General features: G+C 33.6%; 8 protein-coding genes and 1 pseudogene across 9 annotated transcripts, besides 7 other annotated features; 6 read left to right on the forward strand and 3 right to left on the reverse strand.

Annotated features, from left to right (window-relative positions):
* Positions 1-1,801: 1,801 nt before the first annotated feature.
* Positions 1,802-1,834: a mobile genetic element.
* Positions 1,802-1,834: a terminal%2Cinverted (terminal inverted repeat of tvBac_53III transposon ID:TVAGG3_0217570).
* Positions 1,835-3,260: 1,426 nt separating this feature from the next.
* Positions 3,261-3,293: a mobile genetic element.
* Positions 3,261-3,293: a terminal%2Cinverted (terminal inverted repeat of tvBac_53III transposon ID:TVAGG3_0217580).
* A 1-nt stretch (position 3,294) lies between these two features.
* Positions 3,295-3,434: a mobile genetic element.
* Positions 3,400-3,434: a terminal%2Cinverted (terminal inverted repeat of Kolobok-5_TV transposon ID:TVAGG3_0217600).
* Positions 3,435-3,810: 376 nt separating this feature from the next.
* Positions 3,811-6,260, reverse strand: TVAGG3_0217610 (amino acid permease family; the record flags this gene model as incomplete). The annotated part of the gene is made up of 1 exon (XM_001318814.1): positions 4,035-5,819. One exon carries the CDS (start codon positions 5,817-5,819, stop codon positions 4,035-4,037), a length of 1,785 nt encoding a protein of 594 aa, XP_001318849.1.
* A 590-nt stretch (positions 6,261-6,850) lies between these two features.
* TVAGG3_0217620 (uncharacterized protein) lies at positions 6,851-8,887 on the forward strand (the record flags this gene model as incomplete). Its single annotated transcript, XM_001318815.1, has 1 exon — positions 6,851-8,887. One exon carries the CDS (start codon positions 6,851-6,853, stop codon positions 8,885-8,887), a length of 2,037 nt encoding a protein of 678 aa, XP_001318850.1.
* Positions 8,888-10,472: 1,585 nt separating this feature from the next.
* Positions 10,473-10,678, forward strand: TVAGG3_0217630 (annotated as a pseudogene). The gene has a single exon. A coding segment is annotated over exon 1 (206 nt).
* A 123-nt stretch (positions 10,679-10,801) lies between these two features.
* On the reverse strand, positions 10,802-11,527 carry TVAGG3_0217640 (uncharacterized protein; the record flags this gene model as incomplete). Its single annotated transcript, XM_051226857.1, has 1 exon — positions 10,802-11,527. A coding segment is annotated over one exon (726 nt), but the record flags the coding sequence as incomplete, so codon positions are not given.
* A 138-nt stretch (positions 11,528-11,665) lies between these two features.
* Positions 11,666-16,495: part of a mobile genetic element that runs on past the window's edge.
* On the reverse strand, positions 12,786-13,745 carry TVAGG3_0217660 (uncharacterized protein; the record flags this gene model as incomplete). The annotated part of the gene is made up of 1 exon (XM_051226858.1): positions 12,786-13,745. The coding sequence occupies one exon, from the start codon at positions 13,743-13,745 to the stop codon at positions 12,786-12,788; it is 960 nt and encodes a 319-aa protein (XP_051111844.1).
* On the forward strand, positions 13,762-14,163 carry TVAGG3_0217670 (uncharacterized protein; the record flags this gene model as incomplete). Its single annotated transcript, XM_051226859.1, has 1 exon — positions 13,762-14,163. One exon carries the CDS (start codon positions 13,762-13,764, stop codon positions 14,161-14,163), a length of 402 nt encoding a protein of 133 aa, XP_051111845.1.
* TVAGG3_0217680 (uncharacterized protein) lies at positions 14,183-14,338 on the forward strand (the record flags this gene model as incomplete). Its single annotated transcript, XM_051226860.1, has 1 exon — positions 14,183-14,338. The coding sequence occupies one exon, from the start codon at positions 14,183-14,185 to the stop codon at positions 14,336-14,338; it is 156 nt and encodes a 51-aa protein (XP_051111846.1).
* Positions 14,358-14,942, forward strand: TVAGG3_0217690 (phage tail repeat-like family; the record flags this gene model as incomplete). The annotated part of the gene is made up of 1 exon (XM_051226861.1): positions 14,358-14,942. The coding sequence occupies one exon, from the start codon at positions 14,358-14,360 to the stop codon at positions 14,940-14,942; it is 585 nt and encodes a 194-aa protein (XP_051111847.1).
* Positions 14,987-15,958, forward strand: TVAGG3_0217700 (uncharacterized protein; the record flags this gene model as incomplete). Its single annotated transcript, XM_051226862.1, has 1 exon — positions 14,987-15,958. A coding segment is annotated over one exon (972 nt), but the record flags the coding sequence as incomplete, so codon positions are not given.

Here is a 16,495-nt window from a genome sequence, read left to right on the forward strand (position 1 = left end):
TGATAACTCGGCCATTATCATCAAAAAAATTGCATTCATCTAAGTAATATTGACCATTTGAGGATGTTGGATTACAATTCTGGCAATTCTCAGTTGCGGAACTTGTAAATTGGCTATTGAAGTAGTAATTCCAGGGATCGTCATCTTCTTCAGATGACTTTCTCCCAAAATTTCCCACTATTCCAAAAACCGCTTTTGCTCATTCAAATATTCTTTTCCTCCCTTTCAATGTAGAATGCTAATTGAAAGAACTTTGGAGGAAAAAGTCCATCATAATAAGGATGTCAATTTGGAAGAAAAGTGAGAAAATTCCTAAAATGCTAAAAATGAATTTTCCAAACGTACTTTTTTATCTCATTTTTTTGATTTTGAAAAAAATTTGGAGAGAAGAACTCTTCGTTTTTGAATTTTGTCACGATGGTTTTAAAGTATATTAGACACATGTATTGATATTACTATTTTTGTATATTTTGAGAGAAAATCCCTAAAAAGTGAGAAAATCTGAGACGGTTTGAGAAAATATATAAACTATTGAAAATTTGAATTAAACTTCTAATTTGGAAAAAAGAAATTTGGAAAGAAGAAAATTCAAAAATCGTGATTTAGACTCAGTATCAAATGGAGAACAAAATGTTTCTTCATATGAAGGAAAAAATTTTCTTGAGAAGAAATAGAGTTTTTAAAATTTTATTGTATGTAATGAAATAAACAAATATTAAAATTATTTTTTGATAACAAGAAAATTCCCAACAGAAAATATTTGAGACAAAGAAAAAAAGAAAATTGAAAAATATTACTCTACTTTACATTTCATGAGATTTTCAATTTATTTTCATAAAATTGACAATTTTATACGTTTAGATGAAAATAAGTGATTTTGCTTGAAATAAAAATTATTGTTTGTTTACAGCTATCAAATAGATTTTTGCTATTTTGATTAAAATTTGTTAATCAAATTAATAATTTTTTTTCTAAATATCTTAAATATCTGGATCACTCACTGATACAATGAATTAAACGATAAAAATAATACAAACTCAACTAAGTTTCCTGTCTTTCAACCAAAAAATATTATGCAATTTAAATTAAATTGTTTATTCAAAGATAAAACAAAGAGAAAGTAATTATAATTATCATATACTTTATGAATAACTCTCTAATTGGATAAGATTTTCGTACAAATATTTTTATTAATATCGATAAGAATATGTTTACCTACTATCACCATATGTCGATAAACGAGAGTAGAGTGATTTTTATCATCGAAACTTTTTAAAAGCTGTAAGCAGGAAGTAATAATCTTGTTTTTTCTGAGTTAGTTGTAAAACTATTGATGCCCGAGTTATCATTGTGATGCAGAAGGATATCAATGTACTGACTGAAGGATATGAATTGAATTGAATTTTATTGAATTTCAATTTGATCAAAATTTGTTGAAATGATATGAATGTGTCAACTTCTGTATCATTCTCCTTCACTCCTTCCTTATTCTTTCGAGAACGAAGCTAGCTCAGCTTTCGCTGAGCGAATTGACACTTTTCATGCCCTAAACGTACATACTCTCAAATTTATCGAAAAAATTAATACCACCTAAACTAGTATATCTTATTTTAAATATGATATTATCCTTATATTCCACACTAAAATTCATTTAAATCAACTTTTAAAAAAGTTCGAATCCTGCGCGTCTCACTTTTTAAATTTTCCAAATGGAAAATTATATTCTCCTAAAGTGAAAACAATTTTCCAAATTGACTTCCTTAATCATAATGTAATATATATTATACAAAGAGAAAAACGCTTAAGGGTGCAATTGCCACTTTCTGACATTCTCTCAATTATTTGACACGCTCTAATTTGTGAAATAAATTTCACCCCAATATAAGGTCGATGAAAAAATGAGCGTTTTTAAAAAACCGTCGTTTGAGAGGAAAATTGAGAGCCCCGATGTATACTTTTTGACATTGTCAAAAACTTTGAAAGGACTAAAAAAATTTTAGTGTCAGAAAGTTTACAAATGTATACTTTCTGACAAACAGACTCTCAGAAAGTACTCAAACTGCGGTTTTTAATTTCCGCACTTTTTTTGGCGACCTTAAGGGTGCACTACGAGGATTAAAAAGTCCTCAATTTTTTCAGAGAGTTTTATCAATTTGCTAATCCTCCAAAATAATAAAAACTTATTTTTTTCTTTACAGGAATAGATTTTTTTGATTAATATAAATCATTTAGAATCACATAAGGTAGCTTCATATCATATATAATTTTCGAGGTCCAGTCTCAACTCCTTAAGGGATTTAGAAAAACACTCGAAAAAATAGGATTTTCGAAAAATTTTTAGCATGTTTATTTTTCTCTGTATTTTGACCGAGAATTATAATTTTTCTTTTTACCATATCATTGGTACATATATGATGATGCTATTTATACAAATTATTTTCGAAAAAACTCGTTTTTCAAGGACCTAAAAAAAGGCCCAAAAAAACCATGACCTGCACTCGGAGGATAAAAAATTTTAAAAAGTGGAGATTTAGTCTTCAAAATCATATGATAGATTATATAAATAGCATGTATTAGATATTCTATATTATTTTTGGCAAAAATTGATGGATTTGAAATAATATTTCTTATTTCTGCCAAATTCTCCTAAAACTCATAGAATCCTCAAATCATGAATTTGTACATAAATTGAGGAAGGTAAATCTTCATTCTTCCAATGAATAAAAAAAATAAAATAAAAAAGTGATTAAAAGTTATTTGTTTAGTAACACAACAATCTAGTAATATTTGAATGTGAATCATATAACAAAACAGGTAGGAGACAATTGTTTGAAATTTCGCAATTAATAAAACGAAAATCATAATGTGGGTTTGAAATTTACAATAACTGAACGCAGTGTGTATGAGGTAACTGATCTGTTTGAAATTAATTACTGTAAATTCGAAATAATAATTTTAATTTGGTATAAATTTTGAATTTAGAAGCTGTGAATGAAAGGGAAGCAAGCACTTAATGAATGAATGTGTTTGGACCAATGTTCATTTTTTCGCTTTTTTTCATGTTTCGAAGTACCCAAAGTACAAGGATTTTTTTTCGAAAAAAAGGAGGATTAAAAAACCGTAATCCTCCTTGTGCACCCTTAAGCAGATTTTTTTCTTTTCAGATTTATTTTTTATATGAACATTCAATAATAGGTCATAATATTATATCGGATCTTCATGATAACAACGATTTGAACCTCTTTTGTCAGAAAATTTGAGAGAATGTCAAAAAGTGGTAAGTGCACTCTTAAGGGTGCCCTATAACGATAATGTAAACATCACAAAATTAACCTTATTAGAACTCCAATGAATGGATTATCCGGATTCTAGTTCTCAATATAATAGCCTTAAAAGTGCTTTTCTGAGGGTGGTCTATCGTCTATAGGGCACCCTTAAAGAATCTCATTTTTCTTGTAAACTTCACAAAAAATTGAGAATCTTAACTGGTCGTTAGGCCTCCCTTAACTTTGTAATACTTTGTAATATTACATGTATTATATTATATATAAAATATATATTATATTAGCATTATAATATACATGTTAACTGGTAATATTATGGATATATTTAATAAAATTAGTATACATTTCAAGGCTAGATAAAATTAGTATACATTAGCTAAGCTATTTGGTACCTTTTTAAAGTTTAGCTAATGTTGCGAACATTCAAAAATTTCGAGGCCGGGTTCTGAATTAATTCAATATTCATACAAAATGTGAGAAATATGTTTATCAATAATTACAAGTATAGTCAAGAAATTAGAGTCTTTATTAAGAATATCGTATGGAAAAATGTGATCATACTAATAAAATAACATACTTTTACAGAAAGGGTGCACTTACATCAGTACCGCATAGCCTTCAATGTCGCTTCACTTCAGTCTTCAAAAATTTGAATCAAAGTCAGATGGGCGTAAGTGTACCGATAAATGAATTAGAATTTATCATAAATAACAGTTTAGAGATAAATAAAAAACAAAGAAAAATAAAGTGTTAATGAATTTCAGGATCTTGGACGAGAAGCTTATCCTTGTCAAGCAAATTAACATGGTCAACACCGAAGTACGTCTTCTGAGGGTATTTCATGTCGAATAAAACTTCATCTTCTGCGTAAACAGCGTTTGTTGATATTTTTCCGCATTTCTGGAGAATCAAGAAAATGAAAACAATTGATAAGAAAATTGCCGAGGCAGCAGCAAATATAGTCCAACCAGTTTTTGTAAATAACAGTGAAAACAAACCAACAGTTTGCAAAACAATGGAAAATATATGTAAGTAAGGATAAAACATTGCGTGTGCAACAATATCTGATTTCGGATTGTATCCTCTCCTTTTCATTTTAATTCTGAAAATGATCTGAGAAACAATGATTCCAATCCACATAATTGTTCCGAAAAAGCCACTGATGTTAAGTAAATACTCGTAAAGAGAAGAAGCATTGCTTCCGAAAACTCCTAAGTTCTGACTCAAGAAACCAAACAAGAAAACAATCCATATGAATGACAAAGTGAACAAAATCGCGTTTCTTGGCGAATTGAATTTGTTCAAAGTTGACAAAAATTTTGGAGCTAATCCTTCTTTCGATAAACCGTAAATACTACGAACTGTTCCGTACAAACCACTGTTCGCGCATGAAAATGCAGAGACGAGGGTGATAAACGTGAATATCTTTCCTGCCCATTTGAGTCCATATGAAGTCAAAGCGAATGCGAAGACTGAATCTGTCTTTGGAACTTTGTCATATGGAACAATGAGTGTAATTAACAATATAGGAATCAAGTATACGATAATAATACGGATCGCGACTTGTTTGCAAGCGTTTGGAATATTCTTCTCGGGATTTTGTGTTTCTGCAGCAGAAAGACCGACAATTTCGGATCCTTGGAAGTTCACTAATACAATGATTAGGTATGTAACCATGCATAAGTATCCATTCGGGAATAATCTATGTGCCATCGTTCCTTCTCCTTGTGTGATGATTTTAGAGCCAATAAAACCTACGCGTTCATCAGTAAATGGATGGACTTTGTCGCCAATGACACCAAACCAAATAAACAAAGCAACAATTGCGAAAAATGCAATAACAAGGATCTTGAGGGTAGCGTTGATACTTTCGACATAGCCAAAGCACTTAACCTTAAATAAGTTGATCGTCGTGAGAAGGACCAAGCAAATGGAGCCCCAAACAAAATCAGACCAGGCTTTGTTTTTGAAAGGAATCGTGTAGTACGTGTTCATGAAGGTTGCAAATGCAAGACACTCTGAAGGCACGTACATGACCCAGTTGAGCCAAAAACACCATCCGATCGCTGTTGTTAATGCGTCGCCCAAAAACTCGCGGTTGTATGCTATGAAAGATCCGTGACGTGGCAAATTAACAAGTAACTCCGCAAATGATTGCATAACACCAAAAACAGCCACACCAGCTAAGAAATATCCGATCAAAACTGGAACTGCGCCCATTGCATTAAATGTGATTCCGACACCAAGAAAGTAACATGAGCCAATGATTCCTCCAAGTGAAATGAGGTTAACGTGCCAAGCTAACATTCCTCGTGCTAATGATTTCGGTTGTGAGTCATTATTGACTTGTCCATGTGATGCTAAATGAGGTAATAAGGGATCGCCAAGCTTTTCGCGTTCAATTGGACCATAATCTACTGATTGATGAGTTGCATCATCAATGGACATGGCGGAGAAGTTATCTGTGGTAGTGTTTGAAGGTGTGATCGTCAATGATTCGTTGTGTTTGTCGCCGGAGGAATCTGTATACGACATTTCAGTTAGAAATGGAGATTTCACTACTGAATTACTACATAGTATTCAAAATTTTCTATGAAATATATCAAACGAAAAATCTTTGATTGTGAATAATTTTATTTTCGGATCTCGGAATGATTCATTGTTGTAAGCTTGTTTAAATAAATCTTGGAAAACGAAAACCCAATCGAGAAATTGAATGTGACTTTTAATACGTATCTGAAAATGAGGTAAAAATATGATTTATGATCATAGCGATCGAATGTAAGATTCAGTGAATAAATTTTGACATGACCTGCCAACTCTTCAAAGATTTTTCAGATGCCCGGCTTAATAATACTGAGTATTATACAAATATCAGATTTTATTAATTTTTTATTGATTTATATCTTATAGAATCATGGCCATGTTATCTCTCAAAATTTCATTATGAATTTTTTTTTGGAACCGCAAACAAACGATGGAATTACGATATCTAAAAACAGTGTTAAAATGGGTTCTTTGCATATGCATATTTGATGGCAATATTAAAAAGCCCATAATTCATTGAATGGTTTTATGCTGCTAAATTATTGCAGCACATTTTTAGTGATCTCATCCTATACGAATACTTTTTCCTCTATTTATGAATAAAAATGATAGAGACCAAATAATATTACCGAATCTTATCGTGGAAATCTACATTCGCTCTCAACATTTAAGGAAAACTTCATGCGTTTAAGCATTTCTCCAATTAACAAGAGCTTGATAAGCAGAAAGCCTCGCCGCTGAGATTTAATCAAATGGATAAACAAATCGAGTCAGCTTCATTTCACAAGAATTATATAGGTATCTCAGGATGTCATGCCGAAATGATGATCTTGGTCCATTTTAATCAAATTTTTTCATGATTCAAAATTTTGCACTCGGAGTTACTGAATTTTTGTGGTAAATTCTGAAATGATAGCAAATGACAAAGTTATTGCAAGCATCAATCATTCATTTTTATACGATCATTTTCGCCTCAAAAAAGAATTTGATGCGCTTGAATGGATTTATGAACTAAAAAAATGTCTCTTTATCCTTCCTACGGTCTGCCGACGTTAATAAAGATTCCAGAGGCATCCATTAAGCAGAGCCTTCCATCCTTACAACTTCCTCCCATTGATCTTATCGATTTTGAGATGAGAATTTTGCCATCTTGTAAATTTGTAGAATTATACGAGGATGAAGAAGATTCAGATTACCCAGAAGCGGAAGAAATGATCGATTTGAACTACAAGTTCAATTCCGGACCTCAAATCGATTTCATTGAGGTTCCTCTAGTTAATACAGAATTTGATACGTATCTTGACAGCAAAACAACTCTAAACCTTGAAGAAATCGAAGAAGAACAATACGAACTACTCGATGAACCCGTAATTACCTTCAATCCATTGAAATTAAGGGTCTGTTCAAAATTTGTTGAATATCCAATTGATTTCGACTTCATTATCCCATGCAACTCTCCACATAAGGATATTACTCCAAGTACAATAGTTTTAGGCGATTTTACCGATACTCCTCCTTCAGAATATAATATCAATCTGAATCTTACCAAAAAAGAAGTTAAATCGATACCAAAAGTATCAAACAAGACAAGTATAATGAAGCCTGCACCTATTTCCAGCAAAGTAAGTAAAGCAAATCCAAATCTGAAGATTACTTACTATGAAACAGTTGAAGATGTAATCAGAGACAAAGAATCAACAGAAAAGAGTTCATTTCTATCCAAAGGAATCATTTCGAAAGAAGTCAAGAAGAAGAAAGTTGATTCAAAGTTATTCCCTGATATTTCGATCAAAAACGAACAAAACAACAAAGAAATCAAAAGTGAAATGACGAGTGAAGAGATAAACAACCAATTGATTTCACTTAAACTGTCAAAAGAAGTCAGAAATACTCCAAAAATTGTTGAACAAAGTGTTTCTGATAAAAACCAGTCATCCGATGACAATTTACTTTCCAATCTTCATTTCTCTTCTGATTCTGACCAAAATCAGACAGAAACTAACGATGAAAGTAACTCATTGCATCTGTTCGACACTAACCACATCTTACAAGGAAAAGTTGTCAAAAATAAGTCAATTTTGTCAGAAAAGAAACAAACTTTTCTTGAAAATGTCAAAAATGAAGAAAATTCTGACAAAATCTTCATTACTGACAGTTCTCAAGAAAATTCTGACAAAAAAGAAACAGAAATCAACAAAACTGTCAAAAATGTTGATAAAAATGATAGTTTACGTGATAATTCTGTCATAAATATGTCAGAAAATAAGAAAATTGTCAAAAATTCTGAAGAAACACTCAAAAATGACAGTTTACATGAGAATTCTGTCAAAAATGAGTCAGAAGACGGTAAAATCGTCAACATTGACATTTTGCGCAAAAAATCTGACGAAGTCATACAAAATGACGGTTTACTCGAAAATTCTGAAGAAAGTGTCAAAAATCAAAATTTACATGACAAAAATCTTGACAAAACGAGGAAATGTTTCATTGCAGACAGTTCATTTTCTAATAATGAGATGTTCACTGAAGTATTTGATGACTGCAGAGTTATTTACAGGAAGTTAAGTGATCACCAATTCGAATTGAATACGAAAGAATGCGTGATTATGAATGACATGAATTTGAAGAATGTTTCAAATTGTTTGAGTGTCTTTGACAATGTTTACTTGATCTCTGTCGGAAACTGCATTGACTACCAACCATTTATTGGTGTTGGAAGAGTTTTCGTAAGAAGAGTTTCCTCCCAAAAAGAAGCTTTTCTTATCATCAAATCAATGTCAAAACCACTCGAATTCGACAGAATTGAAGAGACATTACATGAATACTTTTTGTCTCTTTTCCCTTGTGTTCCGAGAATTGTCGCAATGTCGTGGCTGATGAAAGGAAACCCTGTTTCTGATCCAAACTGTATTCCGAAATACGACGTCTGCAGCCACATGTTTCAGGTCGTTCTGGATTCAAAGACTTTCTTGCAGAGTAAACCAAGAACAAAAAATCCTTTAGTGAAGAGAATTGAAGCTTACGCAACTAACAAAACAAAAATTTCTAAAAATTAACTAAAAATTTTTAATTTATATCATATCTCTATTATAAACTATTTAAATGATATATAAACAGTTATTTCTTATTTGTCTTATAACTAAAGTTAAAAAAAAAAAAAAAAAAGGTATTGGGGCTTCCAGGCACTTCGTGCCCTCTAGCCCCGAAGATGTTTTGTCACTTTTCTGTCACTTTTCAGGGAAAAAACATTTTTATTGTATATAAAATGAATTTTACAAAACCACCGTTACCCTTCTTTGGAAATAAGAGTAGATGTAAAGATATTCTATTGAGAGAACTTAAGAAACTACCGAATGGTCTAACATTTGTAGATTTGTTCGGTGGAAGTTTCTATATATCTCATTTGTGCCATACTGTATTTCCTGACTCAAAGATTATATGCAATGACTTCGACAACTATATGAACCGTCTCAAACATATACCAGACACAAACAAAATATTGAAAGAGTTAAAAGAAAAGATACCTATAGGCAAGATGGAACGTATACCATTAGATAAGAAAAATACTGTCAGAGAGGTTTTGAAAAAAGCAGAGTATATTGACTGGGATAGTATATCTTCTAGACTATTATATAGTGGTGCTATAAGAGTTCATGACATTGAAACACTTATGTCAAAAGTTTTATATCTTAACTATACAAAGGTTTTCAAAGAGAACATAGAAAAATATACTGAGGGTATAGAGTTTGTGAGATGTCATTGGACAGAGTTGTATGAAAAATATAAAAACAAGGAAAATGTTTTCTTTATAGTAGACCCGCCGTTCTATAACACATGGGATTTTCAATACCAAGTAGACTGGACTTTGAGAGACTCTTTAGAAACTTTAGACGTTTTACATAACCATCCATGCTTTTACTTTACATCCGATAAAAGTGGTTTGGAAACCGTTATGAGATGGTTAGAGGACATACATGACTATGATTTTAGATACGATAAGATAGAATATGAGAGAGGTCCTATAAACCGGAAAAAGTGTCACAACAAAGAAATTTTATTGGTAAGTAAATGTGGTTTGAAATAGGACTACTTGTTTTAGGTTTTTTCCATTGTGTCATTTACTTATTTGACGTGGCAGAAAGATATAGAGAATATGAAGATGAACCAATGCCTGCAAATGTCCAGCATATGTACTCGTAAGAGATATTTTTATCTAATATTAAATGGACGCACAGAACTTAGCGAATGCACAGCAACCTGGACAACCAAACCCAGAGAATATTCCAAATGAAGTTAGAATACAAACTGCAATGGCAAACTATGGTCAAGTGCCAACAGATGTACAAATGCAAACTGCCATGTCAAATGACGCTGCGTTAGGTTTGCCACCATGGTATGCAAATATGAGATGGAAAGAGTTTTATACAAACCCTGAAGTGGGATATAAACAACTCTATGCAGATGACGCGAACACAGGAGTTGACCCCGAGTATGTTTTCTATCAGAGGAGAAATAGAATGTATGAGCTCCAGTTAAAAAATGCTATGGAACTCAGAAGGAAACGTAAGAGACTAGGTGGACATTAGATTTTTACATATAGTAAAATGGGTTTCTTTGGAAGAATAGGAAACTTCTTTCGAAATGTTGGAAGAGGTATATGGAATGGAATAAAATCTGTCGGAAGAGGAATTTGGAACGGAGTCAAAAATATTGGTAAAAGAGTAGGTCAGTTCGTTGGTATTATACCCAAAGACCCTGAACCAGAAGAACAAGCTCCTGTTATACAACAGCCTGAACCTGCACCACAGTCAAGTTGGCAACCAAATCCAACACCTCAACCGTATTAAAATTATATTTTTACCGTTCGATAGTAGTTGTATATGAAACTAAGTTCTAAGTAAAACGCATGGTATAATGGAACTTTCTCTTTCTTCCATCTGTAGTAAACCATACTTGAAAGTCTGAAATACTTCCACTCGGTGGTTCATATAGCTTTGTAGGTTTTCGTAAAAGTCATTTGCCAAGCATAAAAAAGAGTTTTGTGCACCAGAAAATGAAGCATGAACTATAATAGCATCTGAGTCGAAAACATTTTCATATGTTCCATTAGGGTTTTCGACTTCATAAAAGTTCGGGTGTACTGGATATTCTGCAGGCTGATTTAACATCCTCAAAAATCTATACCATGCCAAGTTGTTATATTTTGTAGAAATATAAACGTCTTCTCCAAGGTCTTCTATTCTATTGATTTTAACAGTTGCATTTTTCCTGTCATATAAAATATCGAGATGGTACTCTCCTTCGTCAATGTTGTACTGTTTTGCATATTCGAGATAGATATCGTTTATTTTTTCTTGAAAAGCTTGAAGAGTTGTTTCTAAGTTTACAAGCAAATTCACTTGTAAAAGTTTTCCCTGTTCAAATTTCTCATACGTACGTTTTTCTTTGTTATAGTATCGAATTTCAAAAGCGACCGTAAATGGGAAACCATGTATGGCTTCTGAAATGAACTTCATTCTACGAAAGCCAACAGCTTTTGTGACGGATGGGTCTCTTAACCATCTTAGTGGGTAGTCAAAACGATAGCCTTCATGCTTTACGGTCTCTGTCTCAAACTTTTGACCTACATTCGTAAAAAGTTCATCTAATGGTTTAGTTGTAGCAACTCTTGAATTTTCTTTTTCTATTGAAAGCATATTTTATCTAGAATAAAAATGTCGAAAGAAACAGCGTCTATGAGAGAAATACAACACAACCGACAACTCATTGTACAAGCTCTAAATAAGAACACAACAAACTTTTCAAACTATTCTAAGATATCTGAGTCATTGAAAGAAGGAAACTTAAAACTGACGATAAACCCAATGACAGACGAGTTTCTGTTTCAAGACAGTAAGAACCATACTGTTTGTATAAATCCAACAAAAAGAACTTTAAACGAGAAACCTATAGATGAACTTCTTTTGAAGGCAGATATTGACAACAAAGCTGACAAAGAGTATGTAGATGCAACAAGAGACTATATTCTCGCATGGACAGATAGAACATACCCACAAAAACATCATACACATAACATCTATGACGTAGATGAACTTCAAGAAATGTTAGATGACAAAGCGGATAAAACATATGTTGACAATAAAATGTCAAGTGAAGTGACAAGAGCTGACAAAGAATATTCTAAAAAGACTCATACACATACCATTGCAAATATTACAAACTTACAAGAAACCTTAAACAAGAAAAGTGACGTTGGACATACACACGATTTCTTCGCAACTGTTGTATAGAAAATATTGCAGGAACGGTTGAAGAACCTGATGGAACTGGTGGGGATGTATTAAATTGGAAACCTCCTAACTTTCCACAAGGTTTAACATCGGAGGATGACATAACAACGATGAAATACATTAGATGTAGAAATGTCTATGTCATGGAGGATGAAAACAAAGTTAAATTCACTGCTCAAGATTTATATGATAAAAAAGCTGACAAAACAGAGCTTCAAACGTTAAAGACAGAAATACTTCAAACAGTATATCCTATAGGTTCTATTTACACGTCAATGAACTCTACCAGACCAGAAGTAGTACTTGGTTTTGGAACTTGGACTCAAATAGTCGACAGGTTTTTGTATTGTGCAAACTCTTCAAAGGAAACAGGTGGAAGTAAAACGATTTCAGGTGAAAACTTACCTGCACACAGTCACTACATAGATTTAAGTACATCTCAAGCAGGTTGGCATAAGCATAGATTTTGGGATTGGTCAGCAATGAAAAAAGGTAAAGGATATGATGTTAAAGACGACGTTCAGTTTGCTATAAATTGTTTCTGGGGTAGCACACAGGGAGAAGGAAACCATACACATCGCGTTTCAGGGTATACGTAAACAACGGGACAAAGTAAAGACTACATGCCACCTTACATGACAGTTTACGCATGGTATAGAAATGCTTAGTCGTCATTTTCAACTTCTTTAGCATATTCGTCAGGAGTTGTCTTATATTTGTTAGGAACTGTCTTTGAAAGTATACCACCTTGAACTTTGACAAGTTTGAAACGAGGTCTGACAATAGTAGTTTTATCTTCTGCTTGCAGTCTGTACATTTTGCCATGTTTGCCTAAAACTTCATAATATTCTCTTGTATACTTTCTTCTATTTTTACGAACACGAATGTGAGTACCTGTCGAGTTCCCATTGTTGTCATAGTCAATAGTATTTTCATATGGGTCGCGTTTAGGTATTTCTATTTTTACTTTGTCACCTTTCTTAAGTTTGAAGCCTGGCATTCTTTCTTGTTTGTCTCTTTTGACTAAACTATTAAATATATAGTCTTTCTCTAAGTCGGGGTTGTTTTTCATTTCTTCGGGGGAGTGGTTTCCCAAACCTTTTTGTTTACGGTTATTGTAAATATTTAAAACTTGTCTCATCTTTGCCATGGAGAAGTGTCTGTACTTGTCGTCATATGACATTTCATCTACCTCACCACCTTGTGGTTGATTTAAGTCTCTTAAGATTTTTATACAACTGTCAATGACACCAAGAGCAGAATGGTTTTGGTCGACAATGAAATATTGGTTTACATTTTTTGAACGCAGATAGTTTTTAATATCGTCTGATTTGAAAGAACTTTCACAGTCAGATGTCAGTTTTGTTGGATGGTATTTGTCAACGAATATTGTCAAAGCAGTTTTCACATCTAAAATATTTTTGGACCATAATGGTATGGCTTCACAGTATCTTGTGTTTTGACCGACAAATATTAGCCAGTATGGTGGTCCATCTTCTCTATATCTCGGAATGTTTTCCAAGATATCCATAAACCAAGCATTTGGTGTTGAACTAAAGATTTTTACCATGAGTGCTTTCTTTGTTGCCTTAGAAACATAGGGGTCCTTGTTTGAATTCGTCATTTTTAACCCATAAGAAATGGGTTTATTTGGCGCATTAGCAGGAGTTGCATCTAGATTTTTACCCGCAGTGGGAACACTAGCCAGAGGTGCATTTGGAATTGGAAGGAAGATTTTGAGTACATTAGGTATACTGAAAGAGAAAGCACAACCTATTATACAAACTGTACAGAAAGGTTGGGAGGTAGCACGAGATGCAGCAAATCTTATTCCAAATCCTGAAACAAGAGGAAAAGTTCAAGGATGGATGGACAATGTAGGAAGACAAGCAGGAAACTACTATAACAAAGCAAATGACTACTATAACCAAGCAGGACACTACATGGACCAAGGTGAAAGATTCTTTAACAGAGGATATAACCATGCACAACAGTGGGTAAACAACAACCAACCTCAACCGCCTCAAACGTGGGGAATGTAAAATTTTTTACTGAGATGAAATGAACAATACAGCATTGAGACAAATGGGCTCAAGATGGCTTTGTCGGCTTCCAGCAGTTACACAACCACGTGTTTGTCAAGTTCTTCCTATACCTCAGGAAGTTTTAGACCGACTTAAAAAACCTCAACAACCAGTTGAAAACAAACCAAACTAAAATTTTTTACTGAGATGAAATGACCGAAGAAGTTGAAACGGTAGATTTGACACCACAAACAAAAAGTTCAGAACCATTGTCAAAACCTGTCAAAGAACTTACAGATGAAGAGAAAAATTCAATAATAGAAAGTGCCAGGTCTGGAAATACAAACTCTAACTACAAAGTCACTTTTCATAAAAATGGAACGGCTAGTATCTCAAAAAAGAAACAGACTCTCACAAATAAAATATTGAAGTCTGAAGGAGCTTTCGAGACAACAGATGGAAAAGTTTACTTCACTGACCAACAGTTCATTATAGAACATCTCATTGACTTAGAGTCGAAATATTCTAAACTTTACAACAAACACAAAAAGTTGAAAGGAAAACAGAAACAAATGGCATATGACATTTATGAAGATGTTGACGACACAACTGTTCAAGCAAGTGAGGTAAAGTCAGATGAACCGAAAAGTGACGAAAAACCAATAGAAGAAGAGAAACCAAAAACTGAAGAAAAACCAAAACCAAAGGTTAGTTTCCAAACTAAACCAAGCCAACCTTCATTAGCTGGTATGGGTTGGCGTCAAAGACTTTTGGCAGCGGGTGGTTACGTAAAGTAAAGAAAAAACATTTTTTTATTTTTATAAAAATGCCCCCGTATAGAATGGATAGAAGGTCTGCTAGAATAAAAGCAGAGTTAGAAAGATATGGTTGGAGAGTTTCAAAGAAGTTTAAATATAGGAAGGGAAGACCCATAAAAGTCTATGACAAATTGTCTGGTCTTCGCTACGAAATGGACTTAGAAACAGCACGTGCAAATTATCCAAACAGACTAGAGAGGTTAGAAGAAGAACGTCTTATGGACATGCCTTTCGATGTTAATGAACCTCAAGTTGAAGGACACGACGGCTTTGCCAGATTCTACTGGAAACATGACGAACAATTGCATCCCTTGAGAAGGAAAAAAGGGAAGGGTGAAGACGCACATGCTCCCATGGAAAGAACAAGATATGCATATGAAAAGTATCGTGAAGTTAGAAGTAAAATTACATCTGGTCGAACCTTTACAGTAAACTTTGACGATGGAAAGAACAAAGAAGGCTTCATGGGTGTACTTGCTGCAATTCAAGACGGAAATAAGAAAGGATACAATCTCAGACTAACCGTAACAGATTTAGATGGTCATATTTACTATGCACATGGCAATGTCACAACAGCCGCACAACTTCTTGACGCTTTCAAGACTACAAAGAGAGAACAAATGGTTGACTCCGACTCAGATATTTTGAATGCGATTGAAGGAATTGCAAGCGTGAAGTTTGAATGGTACCAACCCAACCCTCAAGCAGTCAGACAACATGCTGGGTATTTCCCGTTCAGAAATAAGTCTGACATTGACTTGACAAGGTATGGAATTTACAATTCAATTGAAACAATTGTCAATGAACCTTGTATTCTTACATGTCTCAGGAACTCTGGTCTTGTTACAGATGAGAAGATGAAGTATCTTGAGTCATGTGTGAAAACAAGGTACATTCTTAGAAGTCAATTGACAAAGATTGCACCGTTGGCAAATGTGAATATCCGAGTCAACATACCGACTGAGAAAGGTTCTTCACATGACGACTATGTTGTTGACTTCAAATTGCCATGGTTGAAGATTGTAATTGTCCACAACCACTTCATGTTGAACGAAAGTCTTACAAACCCATTGTTCGGAAAAGGCAAGTGCAACATTGTCAGAGCTGTTAACATTCTTTTCGAGAAAGGTTTGTTGGAACCAATTCCAGATGACAAGCTGACAGAAACTTTTGTACCAAAAGACGAAACAAACTTTTCATTGTTAGCAAGACCAAAAGTTGTTCCGGACAAGGTTATAGCACAAAAGAAGTACACAGTTCCACGAGGAGTTGGATTGTTCGGATACCAACCTGAACCAGAAGAACTTCCAATGAGGTTGCAAGAACTTCAAGATGCTATAAACAAACTTCCATTGAGACATCCAATCGACGTCAAATTGTATTGGAGAGCATCTGAGTTAGGTCAGAAGGTTTTATATGAAACAGGTTGCTTTGACGATGTTTATGAGATAACAGGCGAGGTTTCTCAGAAGATAAGAGACTCACTTGAATTTCCACAAACTGGACCAATTGGATGCGACAAGTTCGACTCA

Source organism: Trichomonas vaginalis, chromosome IV (genome assembly GCF_026262505.1).
Source record: "Trichomonas vaginalis G3 chromosome IV, whole genome shotgun sequence".
NCBI lineage: Eukaryota > Parabasalia > Trichomonadida > Trichomonadidae > Trichomonas > Trichomonas vaginalis.